At 47.2% G+C, this 23,820-nt stretch overlaps 1 protein-coding gene across 1 annotated transcript in view; it reads left to right on the top strand.

Annotated features, from left to right (window-relative positions):
• HSD11B2 (hydroxysteroid 11-beta dehydrogenase 2) overlaps positions 1 to 23,820 on the top strand; it is a 114,729-nt gene that overhangs the window by 16,797 nt on the left and 74,112 nt on the right. The window contains exons 2-3 of the mRNA XM_006028092.2: positions 3,715 to 3,995; positions 5,733 to 5,944. Coding sequence (XP_006028154.2) covers positions 3,880 to 3,995; positions 5,733 to 5,944 — 328 coding nt within the window. The 5' untranslated portion in view covers positions 3,715 to 3,879. The remainder of the gene's footprint in view (positions 1 to 3,714; positions 3,996 to 5,732; positions 5,945 to 23,820) is intronic.

Here is a 23,820-nt window from a genome sequence, read left to right on the forward strand (position 1 = left end):
CCTTGTTTCAGGAAAAAGTTGAAAAGTGCAATTTGGGTGAGACCAAAGGCTCAGAAGCTTAAAGGCAAAGTCCAGTCCTCCACATTTATTACCAATCTAATTATTTTAAGCCTTTCTCATGATTTTTGACTCCAGATTCATGATTTCTGAGTCCCTGAGTTTGGTAATATTGCTCCTTACTCACAATTGGTGACGCCGCCTCCCCCAAGGCCTTGTTCCCTGCTGTGTGGGTGCTGGAGTCTTTACCATGGCATCCCCACGTCTGGCAGCTTGAATCTCCCTATTCACTGCTGACCAGCTGCCCCAACATCTTTTGGTGAGAAGTAAAATGTGTTCCTTGTCTAGATACAGTCAGTTCCCCTGCCACATCTCCCACTGCTCCAAAAAGGTAATGGCGGGCACGTTCTTTCATGACAAGAAGATCACAGCTATTAGAAACGAGGTGCATCCCAAATGAATAGTCATTCCAGCTTTCTGTCCCAGTCCCAGCTACTGCTTCCCCTCCAAAGCCAGCCCAATCTAACCCAATATTCCACATCTGCTTGGTGCAACACTGTCTCATACTGTAGAGGCAAACCTGACACCATCTTGTGTCAGTACATGTGACCTACTTTCACCCAGCATCATGTTTCCATCAGGCTTTACCCACACACATGCATGCACTCTAAACCAGACTTAGTCAACCCCACCCCAGCAAGCCTGGTTGAAGGCATGCACTCTAGACCAGACTTAATTGACCCCACCCCAGCATGCCTGGATCCATCCTGGTAACACACTGATTAAGTTCAACACTAAAAGAGCTAATTTAGGGCAACCAATGGCAGATCCAAGCATGATGAACACTTGTGGTCCAGCCCAACGCATTGAGCCCAGTGAGGCCCAACAAGGCCAATCCAGCCTAGGTCAAAGCACATAACCCAACTTTGCTCCTATGTGTCTTTCTTTATATCTAGTTTAACAGCCCAGGCCTGCTCAGAATTTCCCTCTTTGGTCCAAGTCAAGACCTGCTCATAAATCATATATCTAGCACCTTGTATCAACCCTTTCATATGACTTGAGGGCATTCCACTTCAGGGAGAAGTGGCTGTTAGGAGGCCAAGGACATGGCTTTAATTTTAATGAGCGTATCTCAGTACAAAATGTCAAGTTGCGAGAATGGGGCAGGGAAGTTTTGTTCTTCATCATCAGCACCAGTCTAGCAAAGACTGGGCTCCTGAGGGAGTGTCCTCATCAGAACCTGCCCGCCTCCCACACCTTACGGGCATTCCCTGCATTCTCTCTGTTGGAATGGCAAGGCTGTGAACTGCGACCTTGGGTTCCACCACCACACCCAGGAAAAACCACCCAGTCCAGTTTGACATTGCAGCTCTGTTGAGCTCGTGCTGCTTCTGCTGCTGCCGGTTGTGAAATGTGTTTTTCCTCAGCACAATAGGGTTTGTTTTTGTAATGTGCACAGCAGTTCATGAGAAGGATGTAAAAGTTGTTCTTTGCTGTACCTCCTGTGCCAATTCTCAGTCTGTGCCAAAACTCATGGCCTGGCTGCTGCTGCTCCCTCTTCCCCTGCCAATGCCCATCCACTGCTCTTCAGGGAGGGAACTGGCAACTCAGACAGTTGGCACCGGCAGTGACCCCACTGGTGGCACTTTGGCACTGCTTCTGGAACCTTGTGCGCTTTGGGGGTTGCTGTTGATCCTGGCATGTGGGGGTCTCTCAGCCTCCCACATAAACATATATGTAGGGCACAGAAGGTCAGGACTCGTGGCAGGAGATGGCTGGCGCTCTGGCACATGTAAGCACAAAAGATCACTGAGTACAGAGACTCAGTGAAATATTAAGAAAGACACTGTATTAAGTGAATGAGGCAGAAGCAATTATCCTGTGTAATAAATAAGGAGACAAAAGGACTTTGACCTACAAGCTAACAAGTTGCAGGGAGTTCCTGACTAACCGTGCTGTACATCACACAGACTTGGGGCCCAGTCCCGTTACCCAGCACCTCGTGTCATTGCTTACACCAGTGCAAAATGCTGTTGTGCACTGGTCATGTTTCACACACACTGTAGGCTGCTTCAGGAAAAGGCACAAGAAAACTGGGTGTGAAGAAGAAAGTATGAGGTTCTGTGGGACACTTAGGTTTGTTCAGCCATTGACATGCTGGTGCCCAGAAGTGTTACTCTTTCCATGCATCAGCATCATCCCCGTCATGTTTCACTGCCCCTGCCCAGACCCTAGTAGCAGAAGCAGGGTCTGCTCAGCCTCTTATGGCCCCTCCCTGCACGCCCCACTTCACAGACACGGTTATTCCTGTCCTCCTGGTAGGAGGATAGAAACAGTTCTCTGCCTGACTCTAATCATATTCCCAGATTCTGACAAGACCAGCAGCTGAGCTTCTGGGGTGGCCAGTGAAACTCTGGCACGCTCTCCACCTCAGCAGTAGAAGCCTCTTAGCATCAGAACCTGGCACAGAGGGATAACCTCTGAGCAGCCTGTAGCTTTACATGCCATTTCCCATTGCTGCCTCTCTCCTTGCTGTGCACACACCCCTTCCCCCACCTGGTATCACTTCCCCTCATTACAAATCTACCTCTTTCCATCAGTATAAGGAATAACCCCTGCTCAGCCAGTCACCTCCTGAGCCACCAAGGTGATGTGTATGCCTTCATGCCAGCATGGAGTCCTTTGTTATGGGTTCCCTTCACAGCTCACCACTGGTGCTACAACTCTTAGATAACATTTGGCACAGATGCAGCCCGTTGCCTGTTCAAGCCATGTACAAACAGCAATGACTTGTTGTGAAATACCTGGGAGGACGTCACGGTTGGTGTCCCCATTGCATAGGCAGGGAAGCTGAAGTGCACAAAGGGGAACTGACTTGCGCAAGGTCACCCAGCCAGGCAGTAGTAGTTCGGTTTCCTGGCTCCCAGCCCTGTGCTCATCCATAATCACCTAGCCTGGAACAGGGAAATAACTCATCCTGGTATACTGGAAAGCCTGGATCTTGCAACTGGGGTGTTATATGGCTTTGTGAGGAGATGACAAGGCCAAACAGCTCACCCTCTAGGAAGTACTCCCTGCAGCATGGCAGAGAATGCTTGCTGGGTAGAGGTCTGAGGGAGGAGAGGAAGTGTGTTGGAGATGGGAGGAAGGAGGCCAGAGAGGTCTGTGCTCCAGCTTTTCTGGGCTAGCAGACTTGCCCATGGGATGATGAGAAGTGACAAGGTTCAGAATTTGTAAAGGGCAAAGATAGCCACCTTTATACCCAGAAATGAATCTCAGACAGGATTGAATTGCTCTTTTCCGGCCATGTGTAAACTTTAAAAGAGATCGGGTTATTTCCAGCCCAGTCGCCAAACTAGAAGTAGAAGAAGAATGAGCAGTTTTCCAGTGTGTGCTTGTATAGCTCTGGGTCAGTGGCAGAAAGGCAGGAAGTAATCTAGCCACCCTGAGTGAGATTTCACCTAGCATATCTCGCAGCAATACATACCCTGAGACCGTCTGAGGGGCTCCAACATTGAGCTGAGAGTCTGCAGGAGCAGAAAGACAGCATGTGGCAGAGGTTAGAGATACAAATGCCAGAGGACAAAGGACTCACTACTTGCCTGGAGAAAGCATCTGCCTTGTCTGAAAGGATGGGCCTGGGGGCAGGTTCCTGGGTGAGGGGACATATCCACATTTGAGACACTGGTTAACCCTTTCCTTGCTTTCTTGTTGCAGGATCAACAGGAGAGAAGTTCCATTCCTGTGCAGAATGCCTTGGAAAGCGCCCCAGGGGGGAAACAAAGACTGTCATTGTGTAGAAGGACACATTGTCTCCTCAGCAATAACAGAAGGGGAGCCTATTTCAAGGGGCCCACAAAGGAATCAGCACAAACATGCGTAATGAGACTCTGGACAAAAGAATTTGCACCTTCAATGCCAGGCTGGCTCGAGGACATAAATGCCTGTATCCTCTACAAACGTACAACTGATCCGCTTAGCGTCAGCCCACAGCACAGGTGAAGGACAGGACCCATCTGGGACCTCACACTACAGACAATGTCTTTTGTGAATCACTCTTATTGTTCACCCAATAGCTGTAGGCAGAGAATCTTCATAAATCTCCCAAGGATGATATTGCTTCTTCTTTGTAAGGGCACAGGTTCATCTGGTATTTCTGTCTCTTATTTATGAACATGAACAAAATGACAGCAGCAACCATCATCCTTAATAATCCCTTGACCTTGAATAGCCCTCTCCTGCAAGGGGTCCCAAGCTCTTCACAAACATCCCACAGAGGGATGGTGTTACACTTAACTACTGTCTATGCCCAGAACTAGCTAAGGCAGGGGAGGGACCTCTCACTGTCATCTCTAGCGTTACCGATCTGAAGCCAGCCTAGTAAGAGTTACTATTTGCTGGGTCAAACAAAACAAGGTTTGGAATAAGCTTGCCAAAGGAAAACGGCAAGCAGTATAGGACTCATGAGGCCTGGGTCCAAGCTCACGCTCTGTTTTGCCCCTTTGTCTTGCAGTTCCCCTCGGTACAAAGACGATTGGAGCATTTCCCTGTGATGCTAAATACATCAGACATAGTGGGACAGGCAGGCTTTAAGCCACATACCTGATACTGTGAGAGCTGGCCCCATCACAGCTGGCACTAATAATCCCTCATCCTCTTCATATGCAGTTTCAGCAGTCCCAAGGCCAAAGGTGCTGTGAGGTGAAATGGGAGGGGGTCCCGGGGGCCAGGCTTGAGGCATGCAGGTGTTTACCTTGCCCAGGTGCTGGGTTTGCCGTCTTGCAGGCTGCTAGTCTTTCACCCATTTCAGGTTCACTTTCAAAACAATTTTCTTTTTTAAAGGCTGAGCACAAACTGTAGGCCTAAGAGAGAAGCAGGGAGTGCCCTGAGGCCTTGTGGGGGGATGTCCCTGTTGTGACCCCCTGCTGAGCATCCATCACTTCACGTCTGTGAGAGGAGGAAGCCTCACTAGTTAGACAGCAGCGAAAGGAAAAATACAGGTCTGAGGCGGGAGACAAGGGCAGGGCCCAGACACAGGGGCAGGCCCCTTGTGGCCTCTGGGCTGAGGCAGCTGCAAATAGGATTGTCTTTTATTTCTCCTGCTTCCTCGGTGGGTTATGCACGGCACTGAACCAGACAGCCTGGCCTCTCTGGAAGGCAGGCACGTGTGGGTGGAGAGAGACAAAGAGCAGGCGAGAGCCCCAGGAGAGCCAGCACGCTCAAACTGCTCAGTTTCATTTTCCCTTCTTCGAAAGCAGTGCTGATCCCTGTGCAGGATAACGCGGGCAGCTGGAGCCCGTGGGGACTGTGAGCTGTCACCTGAGAGGGACCAGCAAGGCTGGGGAGAAGGGAGGTCCTGGTTCAGGTGACTCCAGCTGCATGGCCATCCCACTGCAATCAAAACGGCATGCCCCAGACTGATCCAGCAGCCAACTTCGGGCAAGTATGTGTGTTGTGTGAGGCAGAGCTAGCCAGCCAGCCCCAGCAGCAAAGCGAACTTCTCCCATTGGCAGGGCAGGGCTGGCTCCTCCCCTTTCTCACTGCCTGCTCTTTTATAAATAGTGTGCAGTGCTCTCCCTGTCTCAGCTGCACACTTTGGGCACAACTGCATTGGGTGTTGTTTTGTCCCTCTTTCCTCCCTTCCCATCCTGCTGCTCAGCTCAAAGTGGACTTGCAGCCCCTCATGCCATGGAGGGCTGGGCTTATGGTTTGGTGTGGCTCTTCTTCACTTGTAGCCTCCTAGTGAGACTCTCCCATACTGACCTGCTGCTGACTCCTGCCCTGTTCCTGTACCTGGTCCTGCTGGCCCTGCTGCAATGGTTGTGCGATGCGTACCTGCCTCTGTTCCTCGGTGTTGGCTTCACCAGTGCTGCCTGCTGCTTTGTCTTGGGAAGGGCCACCCAGAGGAGATTGCTCCCTGTGGCGGGGAAAGCCATCTTCATCACAGGTGAGTGAAGCGAGCATGCAATACTGCAGCCTCCCTCCACCTGAGCAGTTAATGTTTAATTGGCCTGCCGTGGCTGGGACTCCTGTATTCCTAGACAGCATGTTTGTACAGGGATCCAGGTGAGCTCCTTTCCTGTCAGCACATGTGCCAGCACTGCCAGGCAATGACATGGCTCCCATTGCTTGGGTCAGCTCTATACTGTGTGGGGAAGAGAGGGTAAACTGGACTGAGCCAACCCTGCCTCATGTACATGCCACAGACTAGCTTGCCCTGCAGAAAGGGCCCATGGTGTGTGACAGAGTCCTAAATGCTCATTGGGCTGGTCAGCAGGCCTGCATTATGAGGCCTCAGCTCTGCACGTGACTTGATCTTGATGCCGTGATCTTCTGGAGAGCTCCAGGCCGGAAGACAGCTGTGGGAATCCAGCCCACTGTATCAGCTGCTACAGGGCCTGGGAAGGAGGGAGGCAACATCGGATGCCTGTGGAGCAGGAGGTGTCTCTGGGGCAGGAGACCCAATTGCATGGCTGATGTGTGACATGTCAGCACGCAGGCTGCTTTGCATTGCTTCTTTACAGGTGGTGGGATGGCCTCCAGTGCCATTCCAGAGTCCTTTTCATGCATATCACAGGGTACAGTGCTTCTTCTTGCTGCCCTGACTCCCACTAACAGCAGGATGGGAAAAGTAACTGCCTCCATTCTTTAGGCAAGGCTGTTGCTTGCAGTCCTCCTAATAACTGCTCCCCCCTACCCCCAGACCCTGAGATATCCTCACAGCCCAGCAAAAGAATCATTGGGTCACATTTATTCCAGGTCTGCTGCTGTCTGGGCTGGGTTGTAGTGCTTAGGAGTTATACATTTACACTTGGAACTGCTTCCATGCCTGAGGAAACTCCCTTCCCCCCACCCCACCCCTTGTGACAAGGCCTAAATCTTCTGTCTTAAAATCAGGAGACTGGATTGAGTTGGTTGGGAATAGGAAGCGTGAGTGCTTCTTTTTGCCAACCTGCCTCAGCATCTCTGGTTGCCCTTGGGTCACATTTGCTAGCTTTCCTTCACAGGTATTGAGAATAGAGACTCTTGGTGGCAACCATCGATCCTCCTGGATCATGGTGTATGCATGAGGGCCACCCAGACCTTCGATGCATATGCCTGGGCAAGAATTTTTGGAGGAGTGGAGGCTGAATAGAGACTCTTACTTTTAAATGAAAGATGATGTACTCAGTCACATGACTCCAGGAGCTGGGCCTTTAGGGGACACCAAATAGCAGAGATTGCAATGCTGTTGTAGGTGGCAGAGAAGTATCACTAAAGCATCTGTAGGGAAGAGAGATCACATCTCTTCCACCCCGCAGAGTTCCTTCCAGACTGCACTGTGGCTCAACCACTCTGCAGCTGTGCTGCTTCTGAAGAAGGAGCTCTTGGTTACTGGAACTGCCCACCTGCTCTCCTTGGATCTGGTGAGCCCCTGCATAGCTATATGCTTCACAGCCTGATAGCGAGGCTGAGAAGGGGCCAAGGAACATGGTGATCTACCCTTTCATGGGGGATAAGGGGCTCCAGTGAAGAGGACAGGAATCTAGGACCCATGACACCTGGTTTCTGGCACCAGCTCTGCCCTTGACTTGCCTTGTGACTGAATTTCCTGGGCCTCAGTTTCCCCATGTGTAACATGCTTCCCTACCACCCCCAGCACAGTGCCAAGCAACCTGGTTCTGTGACTGTAGCTCCCTCATTAAGAGCTGTCAAGGAAATAACTCTTCATGATCATTCCCAGCGCAAGCCAATGGTGGTGCATATGGTGTGTGTGAGGACCATACCCAACAGAGCTCTCTCCCTGTATGAGCTGCTGCAAGTGTCCTGGAGGGAACAATGGCTGCAAACTTCCTCTGACAGGATTTCTGAATTCTGGTTACTCCTGGCAAGAACCCCCTAGTTTATGTAATCATGATCCGCTCTGCTAGGATCGCTGCTAATATCTTGGGAGTCCACATGCAGTGGAAGGCTTTAGCAGGACTGTCAATTATGTATGGTCTGTCTCCCTATGGGTAGAACAGGCCTGGTTTCTGTTTGGCAACCATCATCTCCTATGTTTGGAATGACAGCTGGGTGATGTCTGGGGGCAGGGAGCTGGGGGTGTGGCGTAGGGACCCTAGGCAGAGGATGGTGGGAGCAGGATAAGGAGGAGCTGTAAGGGAGAGATGAGACAATACAGGTAGAAGGGCTTGTCCCTGAAAGGCTTTGAACACCAGAGGCACAATTTTTACCACTGGAGAGTGATGGGGAAGGTAGGATTGGTGTCAGCACATGCTGGCGAGAGAGTGGCAGCAGTGCACTGAAGAGAAAGCAGCCTCTTGGGGAGGCCATAGAAGAGAGAGCTAAAGTAATCTAGGCAGGGACTGACACGTGCGTGAATGAATGATTCAGCTGAGTGAAGGTCAAAGTGGCAGCAGACGCAGGCCCATCTGAGAAGGGGAGAGCAGGCAGCCTCTTTACTGAAAAGCAGAAGGCATGACAGCTGTGTGCATGCTTGCTGTGTTTGTAAGTGCATGGGTGTTCACCTACATGTGAGTACGTGCATGTGTCTCCTGTCCCTGGTGAGTCGCACCATGATGGGGACACCAGGCTTCTGGTGCAGCATGGTTTGTCTGGAGTGTGGCTGACCAAGTTGATCCAGATCTGTATAATTAGTGAGTCAGTCCCTGGAACAAGGTGTTCTTGCCCCAGTGCATGGAAATAACACCTCTGCAGCTCCCTGGTGTTTGCTGTTAGCTGTAAATACTTTCTGGTTTTACAGGTTCCAGTTGCAGCAGGTGACGTGGGTCAGTTTATTCCTTCACCCAGATCCAAGCATGGCCTTTGAGGGCTTCAGTCAGACAGGCCAGACTCAAGTCAGGTTATTATCTGGAGACTAATTAGCCCCATTCTCTAGCCAGGAAATTCAGGACACACTCCCAGCAAACGGGTTCTAGGTCAGGCCTTGTGTCATGGGCTCTGCTGCACAGAGGTGAGGCCTCAGACAGAGGCGGGGCCTTACCTGTGTCTGACGCACAAGTGACATATGCTGGATGTCAGAGCTGGGCTCCTCCCCTCTGCCTTGGGGCAGGGCAGCCAATGAGGGGGTGGGTATCCCTTCTTATTACGAAATGTGGGGCACTGGAGCCTGTTGTGCACGCAGACAGTACAAGATGAACGTGGGCCGACAATGCGAGGTCACGGTCAGTAGGGCTAACCTTACCTTGTCGTGTATCCACAGATGCATCTCAAGCAGGGCCAAGGGGGTGATCCTTCCCCTCTGTGTGTCACTGGTCAGGCCACAGCTGGAGATTGTGTTCAGTTCTGGGCGCCGCACTTCAGGAGGGTTGTGGACAGCATTGAGAGGGTCCAGAGGAGGGCCACCCACATGATCCAAGGACAGCAGGGCAGACCCTACGAAGAGAGGCTATGGGACCTAAACCTGTTCAGCCTTCACAAGAGAAGGCTGAGGGGGGACCTGGTGGCCGTCTATAAACTCACTAGGGGGGACCAGCAGGGTTTGGGAGAGACCCTGTTCCCCCTAGCACCCCCCGGGGTAACAAGGAATAACGGCCACAAATTGTTAGAGAGTAGGTTTAGACTAGACATCCGAAGGCACTACTTCACAGTTAGGGCGGCTAGGATCTGGAACCAACTTCCAAGGGAAGTGGTGATGGCTCCTACCCTGGGGGTCTTTAAGAGGAGGCTTGACGTCTACCTGGCTGGGGTCATTTGAGCCCGGCTTTCTCTCTTGCTCAGGGCAGGGGGTCGGAATTGATGATCTACAAGGTCCCTTCCGACCCTACTTCTATGAATCTATGAAGTATCAGGCAAGAAGCGTCTTCCGCAATTGCTCATTCTTTTCCCTTTGCTCAGCAGGAGCAAAGGCCCAAACCCTTCAGGGTGGGGTGCTTGTACACCCATGGGGTGTGCAGATCTTGCTTGTGGCTCACCAGTGTCAAGTGATTAGAGTTAATGGTCTAGGTCTAGTGGTCAGTCAGGCACTTTTATACATGCTCTGGGGGCGGGGGAGCGCTTTAATTTAGAGCAGCTCTGAGAGCCGCTCTTAATTAAAGCACTGCAGCATCTCGTGTATTAGCGTCCCCACACTTCAAAATGGAGGTGGCAGCTCTTGAACTAAACTTTGTTTAATGAGCTTTAGTTAAAGCACCACCATTTTGAAATGCGGGGACGCTAATACATGAGATGAGGAGGCTGCCTGGAGTGCGTTAATTACCACGCATCAGCAGACTTGATTAACTGAGTCAGCTACAACATGCTGTAATAACAGTGCATTGGAGCAGCCCTGCAACACATCTCTAGGCAGGTGGCTTGTCCTGCTCGGTGATGCTTAAGACTGGAAGAAACAGGGACTCCACATCAGGACTGAGGAGCAAAGTGGACTTGCAAGGCCAGGACTGCAACAGTCTGTCTCTGATCATGCCTGACATGCATATGAAATGCTTCTAAAAACTTATTTGTAATACAGCCTGCCCTAGCGTGATTAAGCAGCAGCTGGCCCATAAAAAGAAATGCAGCTTGCCCTATTCAGATTTAACCTGGTAGACTTGCTGCCACAAGATCTTAAAGCTAAGACCTTAGAAGTGGCCAAAATGGATGAGGAGATCACGTACAAGAGGCAAGGGCACGTGTGTGACTTTATTCTGTTTTCAGGGCAGAACCCAAGCTCTAGTCGAGGAGGGTTAGAAAGTAGCTTCCTCTAGTTGCAGGCTGTTCCAGGACTGGGTCTTATGAATTCTGCATAAAAACCTAGGGATCCACAGCTAACTTCAAACCAGGGCCTCATATATGGCTGCACTACAGTGGTTCAGAGCACATGACATTATCAGTTTATAGAAACATTTAAAAATTTTTTAGACCCCTTGTGCACGAAACTTGAAACCTGCTGAGTTCTGCTTTGCTGCACAGCATTGCTGCTTTGTGGGCTCGATTCTGATAACACAGTAATAGTTAGCCTGAAGGAGCACATGTTTTTAGTACATTTTTGAGGGGGGGGATGGAGGGGGAATGGAACCTAACCCAGTGAGACAATCCATATGAAGGCCTCCTCTAATGGCTGGTCTACCAAGCTGCTAGCAGTTGTTTAAGCACATGGAGTTGTAACTAGCCTGGATTAAACTCAATGTAAACAGTGCTTATTAACTATCTGAACAGCTTGGCCAAGCTTTTTGCATCTCATTAAGGCTTGTTACCTTGTTTCTGGGAGTAAGCCTGATGTCTCTATTAACAGCCTTGAAATTTGCAGGAGTGAACCAAGGCTGCTCTAGAAGCATTGAAATTGATGGCTCCTAGTCTGCTTCCCCATTTTTGTAGTTAAATGGAATACTATTAAGTTACAAGCTGGACAGTGATGCAGAGCACTCAAGCCTTTATGTATGTTACTGGTATGCAGATAATCCATGTGTGTTACAATGTAAGCAGTATGCAACACATTGGGCCTGGGGCTGTTAGGCAGTGTTTTCCTGTGCACCCAAGAGCTAGTGTAACACTGCACTGAAGTGGGCTATGCTAGGTTTCTGCCATGCAAATTGATGCCTACCTTCCAAGAAGTACTGTCATAGGGTATATAGGCTCCAACAAGCACTAGCAAAGGAAGTCTTAATGTTCTTGCCTGGAGAAAGACCACAGCTGTTGCACCAATTGCAAACAGGAGGATGGGGATGGGGGGTTAGAATTCTCCGACAGCGTGCAATAATAAGAGGGCAGTTGCTGGAAGACCAGGCAGAGGATAGAGATGACAGTGGGGTCAGTTCTTGTGAGCGCTGAGCCCAAGGCAAAAGGTGTAAGGTTCTTAGGCCAGGTCTGTACAATAAACTTAGTGTGCTAAAGTGGTGCTCATCAGGTCACTGAGATACTCTAGGCAGGCTGGCTCCTAACCCAGAAGCTATGTGGTTGGATCTATGCATGTTGTGGGCAGCTTGATTGGCAGGTTACTCAGTGTTAATTAGCTGTGCAGATGTGGCTATACTGCTTCCAGACTAGGAGGCAGCCTGCCTGGAGCAGTGTGGCATGTGTTGCTGTGGCTGGGGCTGATAAGTTTACCAGGTAGACATATGTTTAGAGCCCATGTAAAGATGCTGAGGACAACTGAGCCCCTGTACATAGGACCAGGGGCTAGGTCTGCTGCAGCAAAGTGGGTAAGGTGGGCCTGCAGGAAAATAGAGACAATAGATAGAGAGCAGGGATGGGCAAAATGCGGCCCGCGGGCCAGATACGGTCCACCAGGCCATTCTATCCGGCCTGCGGGGCCCCTAAACAATTTAGAAAATTAATATTAATCTGCCCTGGGCTACCTGTCATGCGGCCCTCGATGGCTTGCCAAAACTCAGTAAGCAGCCCTCTGCCCAAAATAATTGCCTGCCCCTGGGTTGAGAGTGTGTTGGGATTCAGTGTAAGGAGGTGCTGGAGATCTTACCCTGGATTCTTCACTGCAGCCCTGGCTATTTAACCCTTTGGCTATGTGAAGGAAGACTGTCCCTGGCAGGAAAGGCATAGCAGGGCAACTCTGTGCCCAGGGCAGCCATGATGCACAGGGCTGTGCCAGCAGCTGTAGTACTCATGGCAGCAGCTTTTTTGCCTCCTTTCCCCCTCCTCCACCAAAGGAAGTGTTCCAGGACTGATGTCCTGGTTGCCCCCTCCTCAGTCAGCACTACTGTCTGGGAAGGCAAATGGCTATGGCTGTTCTTGGTGGTGAGACGCCCTTCCTACCCATAGTAGGAAGGCTGACTGTCCTGAGCTGTCACAGCTTTATGCCCATGGGAAGGATCATCACTGCTAAGAGCAGATTCAGCAGCATGGCTTCTCTCTATCACTCTGGTTCTTAGGTCTGTGTGCTTTCTTCTCTCTCTCCCTCTCTCCTCCTGGACAAAAACAAACCACTTTTGTGAGCTGGTATAAATATGTTAATAAACAAACCCTGGTCATGGCAGTAGAAGCAAAGCAGAACAGTGAAGAGCAAAGGGAGATGTTTGGCCTTTCTGGCCACTGTCCCTTTCCTACAGTGCTGTCACTAATGTTCCCAGAGGCTGGAACTAATGTCACTAGTGTTCCCCACCTCCAACACAGACAGCGCCATGCAAACCCTCCACTGGCCTCCCATTGAAGGTGATTAGCTAGGGGAACACCAAGGGATATGGCAGAGTCTCTCTGGCTTCAAGTGTTCACTGGATGCCTTTAACTGAACACAGGTTATTGGGCTCAGTACAGGGGTAACTTGACAAAATTCATGGCCACTGTTAGACAAGAGAGCAGACAAGATGATCTAATGATGCTTTCTAGGCTTGAAAGTATCTCAAGTCACCCCATAGCAATGCATCACCGTAGCTGCACTGATCTCAGCTGTGGTTGAGACTCCTGATCTAGAGGTGCTGCATATTCCTGTATGGCATTGCAATTTCTGTTACTTTAGTAAGAAACAAGCTTAAGTCTATCCCTGAATAGCAGAGCACTTAAATGCTCTCAAGTCTCAATGATGTTCCTGTTGATTTCAGTACCTAATTTCTTCATGTGTTGATGAGTGGATTTAAGTGTGCTCACAGATAGTTACACACCCAGGTGCTAGGTTGACCTTGGTCTTAACACATCAGGATTTTTTTAAACCGTCTTAGCCACAGCCTTGTGCTAGAAGGTCAAGTTCAGGTGGTTATCTACCATGGCCCCAGAGATTCTTGGTATGGATGCTTCCAAGGACACAGGCCCCTCATGTTTTGTAAGTGTGGCCTATGTTCTTTGTTCCTAGATGTATGATCTGGCATTTGGCCATATTAATGCGTGTTTTGAATATGCCTGGTTTACTAAGTAATCCACATTGTACTGTATCAGTGACCTGTCTTTGCCTTTATTTACCATCCCATCAATTGTAGTGTCAACTGTAAACTTCAATGGCAATGATTTTATATCATCTTCCAGATGACTGAGAAAAGTTATCACGTAACATTTGACCACAAACAGATTGCTGCAGGACCCACTTCTTATGCTGTACTTGATGATTACCACTAGTAATTTATGTTTTCAGGTCTCTCTGCCTGTTTCTAATCCATTTAATAAGCTGTGACTTATTTAAAGCTGTAATATTTTTTAATCAGAATGTCTTGAGTACTAAATCAAATGCTTTACAGAAGCCAAAGTATATTGTTGCCATTACTTTTATCAGCAATCACATTTGACAAACTGTATTTATCATTCTTTTATTATTATTACTATTAGTCCTATTTCCCATGATGCCATGTTGATTTATATTGATTATGTCTTCAGCTCTGAGCTTTCTTTTGAGATAAACCCACACCAGTGGTTTTATTCTTGCTTTCTTGGGTCTGATGTTGAGCTCTGACCTACAATTATCTAATTCGTCCCATAGACCTCTAAATGTAAGTCCTTAAGTGTTTACTTCTCTGGAACGTCCGTCTTTGTCTAGCATTGTTAAAAATTAACTGTCCAGAAAACTCCTCTGCTAGGTGTTGGTTTTTTGTTTTGTTTTTAAACTCATGTGTGTAAGTGATTTGAGCCTGCAGAATTAAAAGCATTAACACCCTGTTCCACCGCTCATGGAAAAGGATGTCATCATGATATTGATGTATTGTCCAGCTGTGTTCGAAATGAAGATAAAAAATTATTATTAAAATGTTTCTATACTACATACGTCTTGACAAATATACTTTCTCTATCTATTAACGGGCCTATACAGTTTTAAGACTTCTGGCTTTTGATTTTCATTCTGTATTTTCTTTAACCATACTGACCATAGATATTTGTGTTATACTCTTAGCTTTCTTTGTCAGAAATTCAAAAGTGTAGGCAAATTATTTGTATTCCTTGCTCTCCAACTTTTCACTTCTCCCATTTGTTTATAAAATGAATTATTTTATTTACTTATTTTTGTTACTTTCATGTCTCCACTTGACCAGGGTGGTTTCATTAGGATTTATGGCTTTCTTGGCAATGGACAGTCTTCTTACACAACTCTCAACTTTACTTCACACTTCACTTTTTCTTCTAATCAGTTGGGCTCATAGTTTTTGGCATTAGTTTTTTAGCTCTCTCTTATGCCAAGTTTGTATATTGCAGGATGGAACTGTTGCAAAGTTGCTGCATTGAGCAATCCCTGATCGCTAATCCAAGGATCAATTCATCTTTAATTATCAGAATGGGGCCTAACAGAGCTACTCAAGGTTGGGTCTAACTTTTGTTAGAAACCCGGGTTGTAGAAAATCCAGGGTTTCTGGTGACAACCTGAGACTTCTAGCATTATGAGTAGAATTGTCCATTTTTTCTTGAACATGAGAATTTCCATTTCCTTCTGTTCATTTCCCAGGCTCCAAGCACGGGTATGTGAGTAACCAAAGACATGATTCCCTTCACGTGGCGTGAAGCCTGGGTTGCATGTGTGAACATTTGTAGTATTTGGTTCCTTAGTATCTTCTCCTGTCAACATAATTTAATTCCCTTCTGATTGGTTCTTATGCTGCTGAGAACAAGAGGCCATCCAAATCATATGGCCCCTCAACTACAGGAGGAATAAAACCCCTGTACTTTATGGAACTTACCTAGTATTTTCTGTTGCTTGCCCAGTGCTGCATGCGAGATGGGAAGGATCTCAGAGATCTTTTTTTTTTTAACAACCCCTTTTGCTTCTTTCTGATTATCCATGGAACATCATTTGATGCCATGTACTGGTAAAAGATGCCACTGGTGATACATATAGGTCTGGTGTCAAAACCTCTCTACTGTAGGGGTATATCCTTCGTCTCAGCTTCAGGAAGCAGCATCCTGTCCATCTCTAGTTTACAGCATGTCTAAGCAGTCATTCCTCCCATCATTGGGAGTGCCCCCTAAAGTTCTGTTACCTTCCTCCAGATGATTCTTTTGATGTTCTCCCAGCCTGTCATGATGATGTCTTCATGTCCATACAGGTACTTGTAGCTGAATAGGATCCATCCTGATTTTGTTCTCCAGTTGAGGAACTATGCAGGCTTTAAGTCCAAAAGAATGATACCTTGCTTCCTTCTTCCAAGGAGGACCCAAGCTGCCAGTCTCGAATACTACCTTCTATCATCAGTGGAAGCTTAGACATTTTTTTTTTCCTGGGACAGTCTACAGACAGATAATTTTGCCTTGAGGAGGGGGTTGGACTAGATGACTACTGGAGGTCCTTTCCATCCCTTTTTTCTATAGACTTTTCTCTGCCTTTCTCATTGTTGAAGCTGGTGGTTGTCTCTGAAGCTGACACTGTGAGGGAAGAGGCTGTCAAAGACACACTGGCTCGTTCAAATATCTAACCAGATGCCTCTCAAGTTTCTCACTGTTCTTTCATAGTATCATAGAAAGTTAGGGTTGGAAGGGACCTCAGAAGATCATCTTGTATAACCCCCTGCTCAAAGTAGGACCACCCCCAACTACATAATTCCAGCAAAGGCTTTGTCTAGTCAGGTCTTAAAAATCTCCAAGGATGTGGATTCCACAATCTCTCTGGGTAACCTGTTTCAGTGCTTTACTACCCTCCTAGTGAGAGGTTTGTCCCCAATATTTAACCTAAACTTCCCTTGCTGCAACTTGCAACTGTTGGTCCTTGTTCTGTTGTTTGCCACCACTAAGAACAGTGTAGTTCCATCCTCTTTTGAGCCACACTTCAAGTAGTTGAAGGCTGCTAATTAAACCCATGATCAGTCTTCTCTTCTCCAGACTAAATAAACCTAGTTCCAGCCTTTCCTCAAAAGTCATGTGCCCCAGCCCCCTAACTATTTTCATTGCCCTCTGCTGCACTCTCTCCAATTTATCTGCATCCTTTCTGAAGTGGAGGGCCCAAAACTGGACACAGTACTCCAGATGTGGCCTCACCAGTGCCAAATAGAAGGGAATAATTACTTCCCTTGATCTGCTGGCAATGCTCCCACTAATGCAGCCCTGTATACTGTTATCCTTCTTCACAACACAGGCACACCGTTGGCTTATATTCAGCTTATTGTCCACTGTAACCCTCAGGTCCTTTTCTGCAGAACTACTGCTTAGCCAGTTGGTCTGTACTGGTGCATGGGATTGTTGTGACTCAAGTGCAAGACTTTGTACTTCTCCTTATTGAACCTCAAAAGATTACTTTTGGTCCAGTCCTCCAAATTTGTCTACATCTCTCTGTATCCTAGCCCTACCCTACAGTGTATCTACTACTCCCCTCAGCTTGGTGTCATTTGCAAACTTGCTGAAGGTGCACTGTATGCCATCTTCCAAGCCACTGATGAAGATATTGAACAAAACTGGCCCCAGGACCAACTTCTGGGGTACTTCACTTGATAGCGGCTCAACTAGACATGGAGCCATTGATTACTACCCTCTGAGCCTGTTGATTCAGCCAGTTGTCTATCCACCTTACAGTCCATTCATTCAATCTGTACTTTCTTTGCTTGCAAGAATGTGGGGGGAGACCGTATTCAAAGCCTTTCTTAAATTAAGGTATATCACGTCCATTGCTCTTCCCGCATCCACAGAGCCAGTCATCTCATCACACAAGGCAATCAGGTTGGCCAGTGTAAGGGGATCAGTGGCCCAGGGGCAGCCATGGCACCCCCTGGTGGTCACTCTCCACTCCTGCTGTGCTCTGGCTCTAGGTGCCCTCCCTCTACTCTCGCCTCCCATGCTTTGATGTTCTTAGTAGTTTGGAGAGGGACTCTGTCCCTAGGCCCTAGAGCAAACTTCACATTGATCTCCTGCCAACAGATTTCTTCAGATCCTGTGGGACTCATTCCAGCTCTGACATTTAACTGTCCTTCCTAGCCTGTACATGTCCCCCAGGACACCTACTGCCTTAGGGCAGGGGTGGGCAAAATACAGCTAATGGGTTGGATGCAGCCCACAGAGCAATTTTTGCCCAGCCCATGGCAGATCCTTCAGCTCCACTGGGCAGCACTGGGACACCCCCATCCTGTTCCAGCCCTCACCTCACCCCAAGCCCCACCAGCTTGGCTTGGGACAGAGTGGCGCAGCATGGGGGCAACAGCAGCGGCGGGAGCCCTAGGGAGGGCGCTGGGGCTGGGGCTGGGGCGGGTGCTAGGGCCTGGTCTCCATGGAGATGGCACATGGCCAGTCAGGGGCTGCATCTAGGCGAGTCTCCATAGACCAGTCTGGTTCCAGCGACTTCTCTCAGTTGCCACAAGTATTTAAAAGTAATGGCCAGTCAGTCTGCAATCACATCGTTGAGCTCCCTCAGCATCCATGGGTGCATCCCATCTGGCCACATGGAGTTGTACACAACCAGCTTTTCTAACCAGTTCTTTCACCACTGTTGGCTGCTCACCTCCTCCCCAAACTGTGCTTCCAGGTGCAGTAGTCTGGGAGCTGACCTTGCTTGTGAAGATTGAGGTGAAAAAGGCATTGGGTACTTCAGCTTTTTCTTCATCCTCTGTAACTAGGTTGTCTCTCATTTAGTAAGGGACCCACACTTTCCCTGACCTTCCTCTTGTTGCTGACATACTTATAAAAACCTTTCTACCTTCACATCCCTTGTTAGCTGCAACTCCAGTTGCACTTTGGCCTTCCTGATTTCATCCCTGCATGCCTGAGCAATACTTTTATACTCCTCCTAGTTGGTTGTCCAAGTTTGTGTTTCTTGTAAGCTTCCTTTTTGTGTTTTAGCTCACTGAAGAGTTCCCTACTAAGCCAGGCTGGTCTTCTGCCATACTTGCTAGTCTTCCTGCGCATTGGGATGGTTCATTTCTGTGCCTTCAGTAAGGTTTCTTTAAGATACAATCAGTGATTCTGGACTCCTTCCCCACTCAGACTGGCTTCCAAGGGAATCCTGCCCATCAGTTCCCTGGTTGAGCTGAAGTCTGCTTTTCTCAAGTCCAGATCCTTACCCTGTTTCTCTCCTTCCTTTCCTTCCTCAGGATCCTGAACTCAATCCTCTCATGGTCACTGCTGCCCAAGTTGCCATCCATTATTACATTCCCCACCAATTCTTCCATGGTTGTGAGCAGCAGGTCAAGAAGAGCACAGCTTCTAGTTGGCCTCTCCAACATTTGCACCAGGATATTGTCTGCAATATTTTCCAAAAGCTTCCTGGTTTGCATGTGCACTGCTGTATTGTCCTCCCAGCAGATGTCAGGGTGATTGAATTCCCCCATGAGAACCAAGGTCTGTGATCGGGGACACTTCCACTAGCTGCTTGAAGAAAGCCCCATTCACCTCATCCTCGTGGTCTGGTGGTCTGTGCACACACCCACTACTTTGTATTTGTGTTCTTTCACTAAAGAACACACTGGAGAATTATATATTTGAGTTTGCTTTAAAAGCAATTTTGGCTAATAAAACAAAAAATTACAGAAAGCAGAATAAAAATGTTGGTTGGCAACAGTGGATCTTATAATATTCAAGAGATTAAAAATCAGCTTAATTCAAGATCTTATTACAGCCTTGTAACAAAGTGAACTTTTATACTCTCCTACTCTGGGCAGATGATTTTGACATGTACATGGACCGATGATCCTTTAAATAGATCCTTATTTATCTCCAGTTAAAGAGAGGGAGTTAGTCATGTTAGCCTCCAAGGTGCCACCCTGCCCAGCCTCCTGCTTGACTATAGACTAATTGGTTCAGAGAAATATAAGCTTTCATAGGCAATTGCCTACTTTGTGAGATGCTATCAGATGGCATCTGACAAAGTAGATAGTTGCCTGAAAAAGCATATTTGCCCTGCCTTTTGTCTGTCGTTGATTAAGTTTATCTGCTAATGGAATTATGGGGCTGCTGATATCAGTTCAACCACAAAATTCTAAGCAGGACTTAAGACATTTAGGACAAACTAATTACTCAATCACATTTAGGTTGCCCAAGTAATACAGCCAAGCACAATGGACCAACACATGAAACCAAAATATAATATGCAGGTTTCTATTTTTTAAACTATTCTCATTCCTTTGGGATTTCACTGGTACTCTAAGCTGTGATGCTGTTTAGTCAAATGACCAGATAATGGTAAAGATCATTAATGTATCAGCCACCTCAAAGTTTCTTCCTCCTTTTAGGATCATGAGTTATTGAACTCAGTCCCCAGTCCTGGTCAGCAGCTGTATCTCATAATCCCTTAAATAAGTTTTTCAAGCTGTACCATAAAACTAGTTATTTGGAAGGCTGTTTTCAGCCCTCACTGCTCTGATGGTTGGAAACCTTCTAATTTCCAGCCTAAATTTATTCATGGCCAGCTTATCCCGACATGTTCCTGTTCCAGCATTGTTATTTTGCTTAAATAGCTCTTCGCCTTCTCTGGTATTTTCCCCCTGATCTATTTATAGAGAGCAATCAGTTCCCCGCTGGATCTTCTTTTTGCTAAGCTAAAGGAGCCTCCTCTCCTATGATGGGTCCCGATTGGTGTACATGTCCTTTGATGCACCTGTTACAAGTTGAATTCAACATTCTTGAAAATGGATGACCAGGATTGTACAATCACCTTGGAAGATTCATTTGCAATGCTGTAGGTGTTGCCAATAATGCTTCCCTGTCTCCCCTGTAAAGACCATACTTGAAACATCCTGGAATAGTATTAGCCTTTTCTATGGCTGCACCACACTGATTGGTTCATACTCATCCTGTGTTCAGCTCATATTCCCATCCCCCTTCTATGTTGGCCATAGCCAACTCTTTTCATCAGCAGACTTCATTAGCACATTTGTTCATTGTGAAAATAAAAATATTAATAATTTGAACCAGTTCCTTACTTATCCTACACACACTGTACTCATTTTCATCTCCAAATTAACTATCAATTTCCCCATCTAAATCAGATGCTTTACTGAAGTCTGGATTAGTTTAATTGCATCTCCTTTAGCTAGAAGATATATTTTTGGGCCACACCTAAATTTTCTTTCATCTCTTCCCCCAACTTGTTGCATAGCAGCCTCACTTCTTCCTGTTCTCTCTCTATTTATATGGTTGAAGAACATTTTTACTGTTTTGTTTTGTTTTTTAATTTCCTCTTCAAGGTCTCATTCATGTTGACTCTTGGCAATTCCCACCTTTATTTCTACTATTTCTGATATCTAAGGCATAGCTTTCTTTGCTGATCAATCTTTTATTTTTCATTTTTGTACATTATGTGCTTGTTCCTAATGTTCTCCCTGAAGTGTTATTTTGTGTAGGACTTCACCTCAAGTCCTACACAAAATATTTTTACCCTATACATTTCAGATAGTCTTTAAGTTCTTTCTTTACGTAAAGAGATGTAATGCCACCTCCATAATTATATTTTTGTTTTCATTCCAGCTTATTTCACTAATTCTCAAATTTTGGCCTTCCTGAAATCAAATCCTAGTCACAGATCTGTTTGTTTATCCTGTCATTTAAACTGAATCAGCTTGGGATCACTTGCTCTTTTTTGGTTTAGTGACAATTTGGTAAAGAAAACTAACTGTGAGTTAAGAAGCCACCAATCTCTGGTCTTTTTTTTAAAGTCTTCTCTGAACTGTTTTCGCGGTAACTCCTTCTCTAGGGAAGTATTTCTCTCTCACAAGTAGTATTAGGTTTAATCAGTGTAATGAGTTTTATTCCAGTCTCAACACTCTCCATTATTTTAGGGTAGCTTCTATACAATTAAGGCTAAACTTGTTAGTAAAATACGTGGACATATCATACATCTTAGTCATTCAGAAGGTTTTAACTTGGATACTTACTTTCTGAGAAGCATTTAGCTCACAAAGTGGAGTGAACAAGACCTGTATAGTAGTCAGAACTAACAGGAAGGTAACTGCTACAGGTTGGCTTGTGACTGGTTTCTTGAAGCAGTTCATTGAGGTGATGCTCTCAGATTTCACAGTGAACTCCTCAGATAAGACTTTGAGAGAGTCATAAGCTGCTATTCAGCAACAGGAGTCTATCAGTCACCCAGAAGCAGGCATGCCTGCTGGACTAGCAGTGACAACCTTCTTCCTTCTCTCATCGAAATATTTCTAGCTTCGGGGAGCAACGAGTCATTCAGCATCAGATGTCTCTATCCATCTTTTTCTTCTGGGTGGCATGGCCGAGCTCCTCTTGACCTGCATCAGCTTTGCCAATCAGAAGTTCTTCGTGCTTTTGATGAAGATTTGAAAAGTCCAGTAGGATCTATGTCATGCATCATGGCAGCTCCTTCCTGGTTTCTTGCATCTTTGTCAAGAAAATTCCAGTATCTGGGGCCAAACATCTTGTGCCATATCAATGTGGGTGAGACCTGTTTAGACAATTTGCTGAACAGCTGCTGGCTCACTTCCAGGCAGAAAGAACACTACCTCCCCAACTTACCTTCTGTTCTACTCTCCCAGGCCCTTTGGCTAGCTTAGTACTGTTCCATGTTCTTTCCACCAGCACTTCTGTTCTAAAACAACCTACTTGCGGAGTCCTTATAGGAAACCTACTTCTGGATAATTCAGTCCTTGCTAAGCCACTTACCATGCTACAATATAAAATAGGTTTGTTTGGTCAGTCACAAATAGGCAACCAATTGAAGAATTAGCATGAAACAGCTTTATACTGTGTCAGCTTGTAATTATGCCTTCCATGTCAGAAGTAAAGTTGGTAGGATTCTTTCATATGCAGACCTCTCTCTGTGCAAAGGCCCATCATACAGATAATCAGGCCTTATGTTTATAAGTCCTGCTACATTCCAGTTCATCTTTTTAAGAGCGACACAGATTGGCTTCTCAAACCATCATTTGGGATAAAGAAGGCAGAACATTCAGAACAAATAACATGTTAGATCTGCCTTTGGTAAGGATTAGTTATTTTATGGATCATTTATTTTCCAGGTAGAATACAAAACAATTTATTCTCAATATTTTTCAGGTCATCTGAACTAGGTATCTAAACTTCCTCAAACTGAATGAGTTTGTTAGAGAATGGTTTTAAGAGGTTCTATCAAAAGTTAAATTTTAAGTCATTAGTTCAGATCAGGGGTTCTCAAACTTTGTCATAGTGAGCCTCACTGAGCTATGAAAAAAATGACTGCACCTCCCCACAGTTTGCTATGGTTGAGGGTGTGTGTATGGGTGTGGGGTTTGTGGATGGGGCAAGGGGGGGAGTGTGGGTTTGTGTGGGCAAAGGTGTGGATGTGGGGTTTGTGGAGTGTGTGTGTGGGGGGGTGTGCATATAGGTATGGGGGTATGTGCATGTGCCTCCCCTTGGTGCACAGCCCCCACCACAGCAGCGGCAGGCGGGGCTCGCAGGGTGCTCATGGGCCACACAGGTGGAGCCCCCCAATGGCATATGGTTCTGGTCAGTTCTAGAAGCCACATGTGGTGGCAGGGATTGGGGCCAGGCCAGCCCAGTTCCATTGTTTGGGGCTCCCGGTGGCTCATGTGCAATGCTCAGGACTCGCATGCTGCTGCAGGGGAAGCCCCAAGTGATGAAGCCAGTAGCTTGGCTCCCATCCCCTGCTAGCACGTGCAACTGCTGGGACCCACTTGGAAGCAAGGAGCAGAGCCAAGCTGGTCTGGCTCTATCATACAGGGCTCCCTGCCACTTCTTAGTTTCATAGTAGCTAGGGTCAGGAGGGACCTGAACAGATCATCTAGCCTGACCCCTGCCACAGGCAGGAATGAATGCTGGGTTCACAAGACCCCAGACAGGTGATCGTCCAACCTCCACTTGCATATGCCCAAGGTAGGGGCGAGGACCACTTCCCTGGGAAGTTGGTTCCAGATTTTGGCCACCCTAGCTGTAAAATATTGCGTTCTGATCTCCAACCTAAACCTATTCTCCATCAGCTTATGACCACTGTTCCTCATCACCCCAGGTGGTGCTGGGGAGAAAAGAGCTCTGCCTATTTGCTGTTGATCCCCCTTGATGAGCTTGTAGGCAGCCACCAGGTCCCCCCTCAGTCTCTCCTCG

Source organism: Alligator sinensis, unplaced genomic scaffold (assembly GCF_000455745.1).
Source record: "Alligator sinensis unplaced genomic scaffold, ASM45574v1 scaffold642_1, whole genome shotgun sequence".
Classification (NCBI taxonomy): domain Eukaryota; kingdom Metazoa; phylum Chordata; order Crocodylia; family Alligatoridae; genus Alligator; species Alligator sinensis.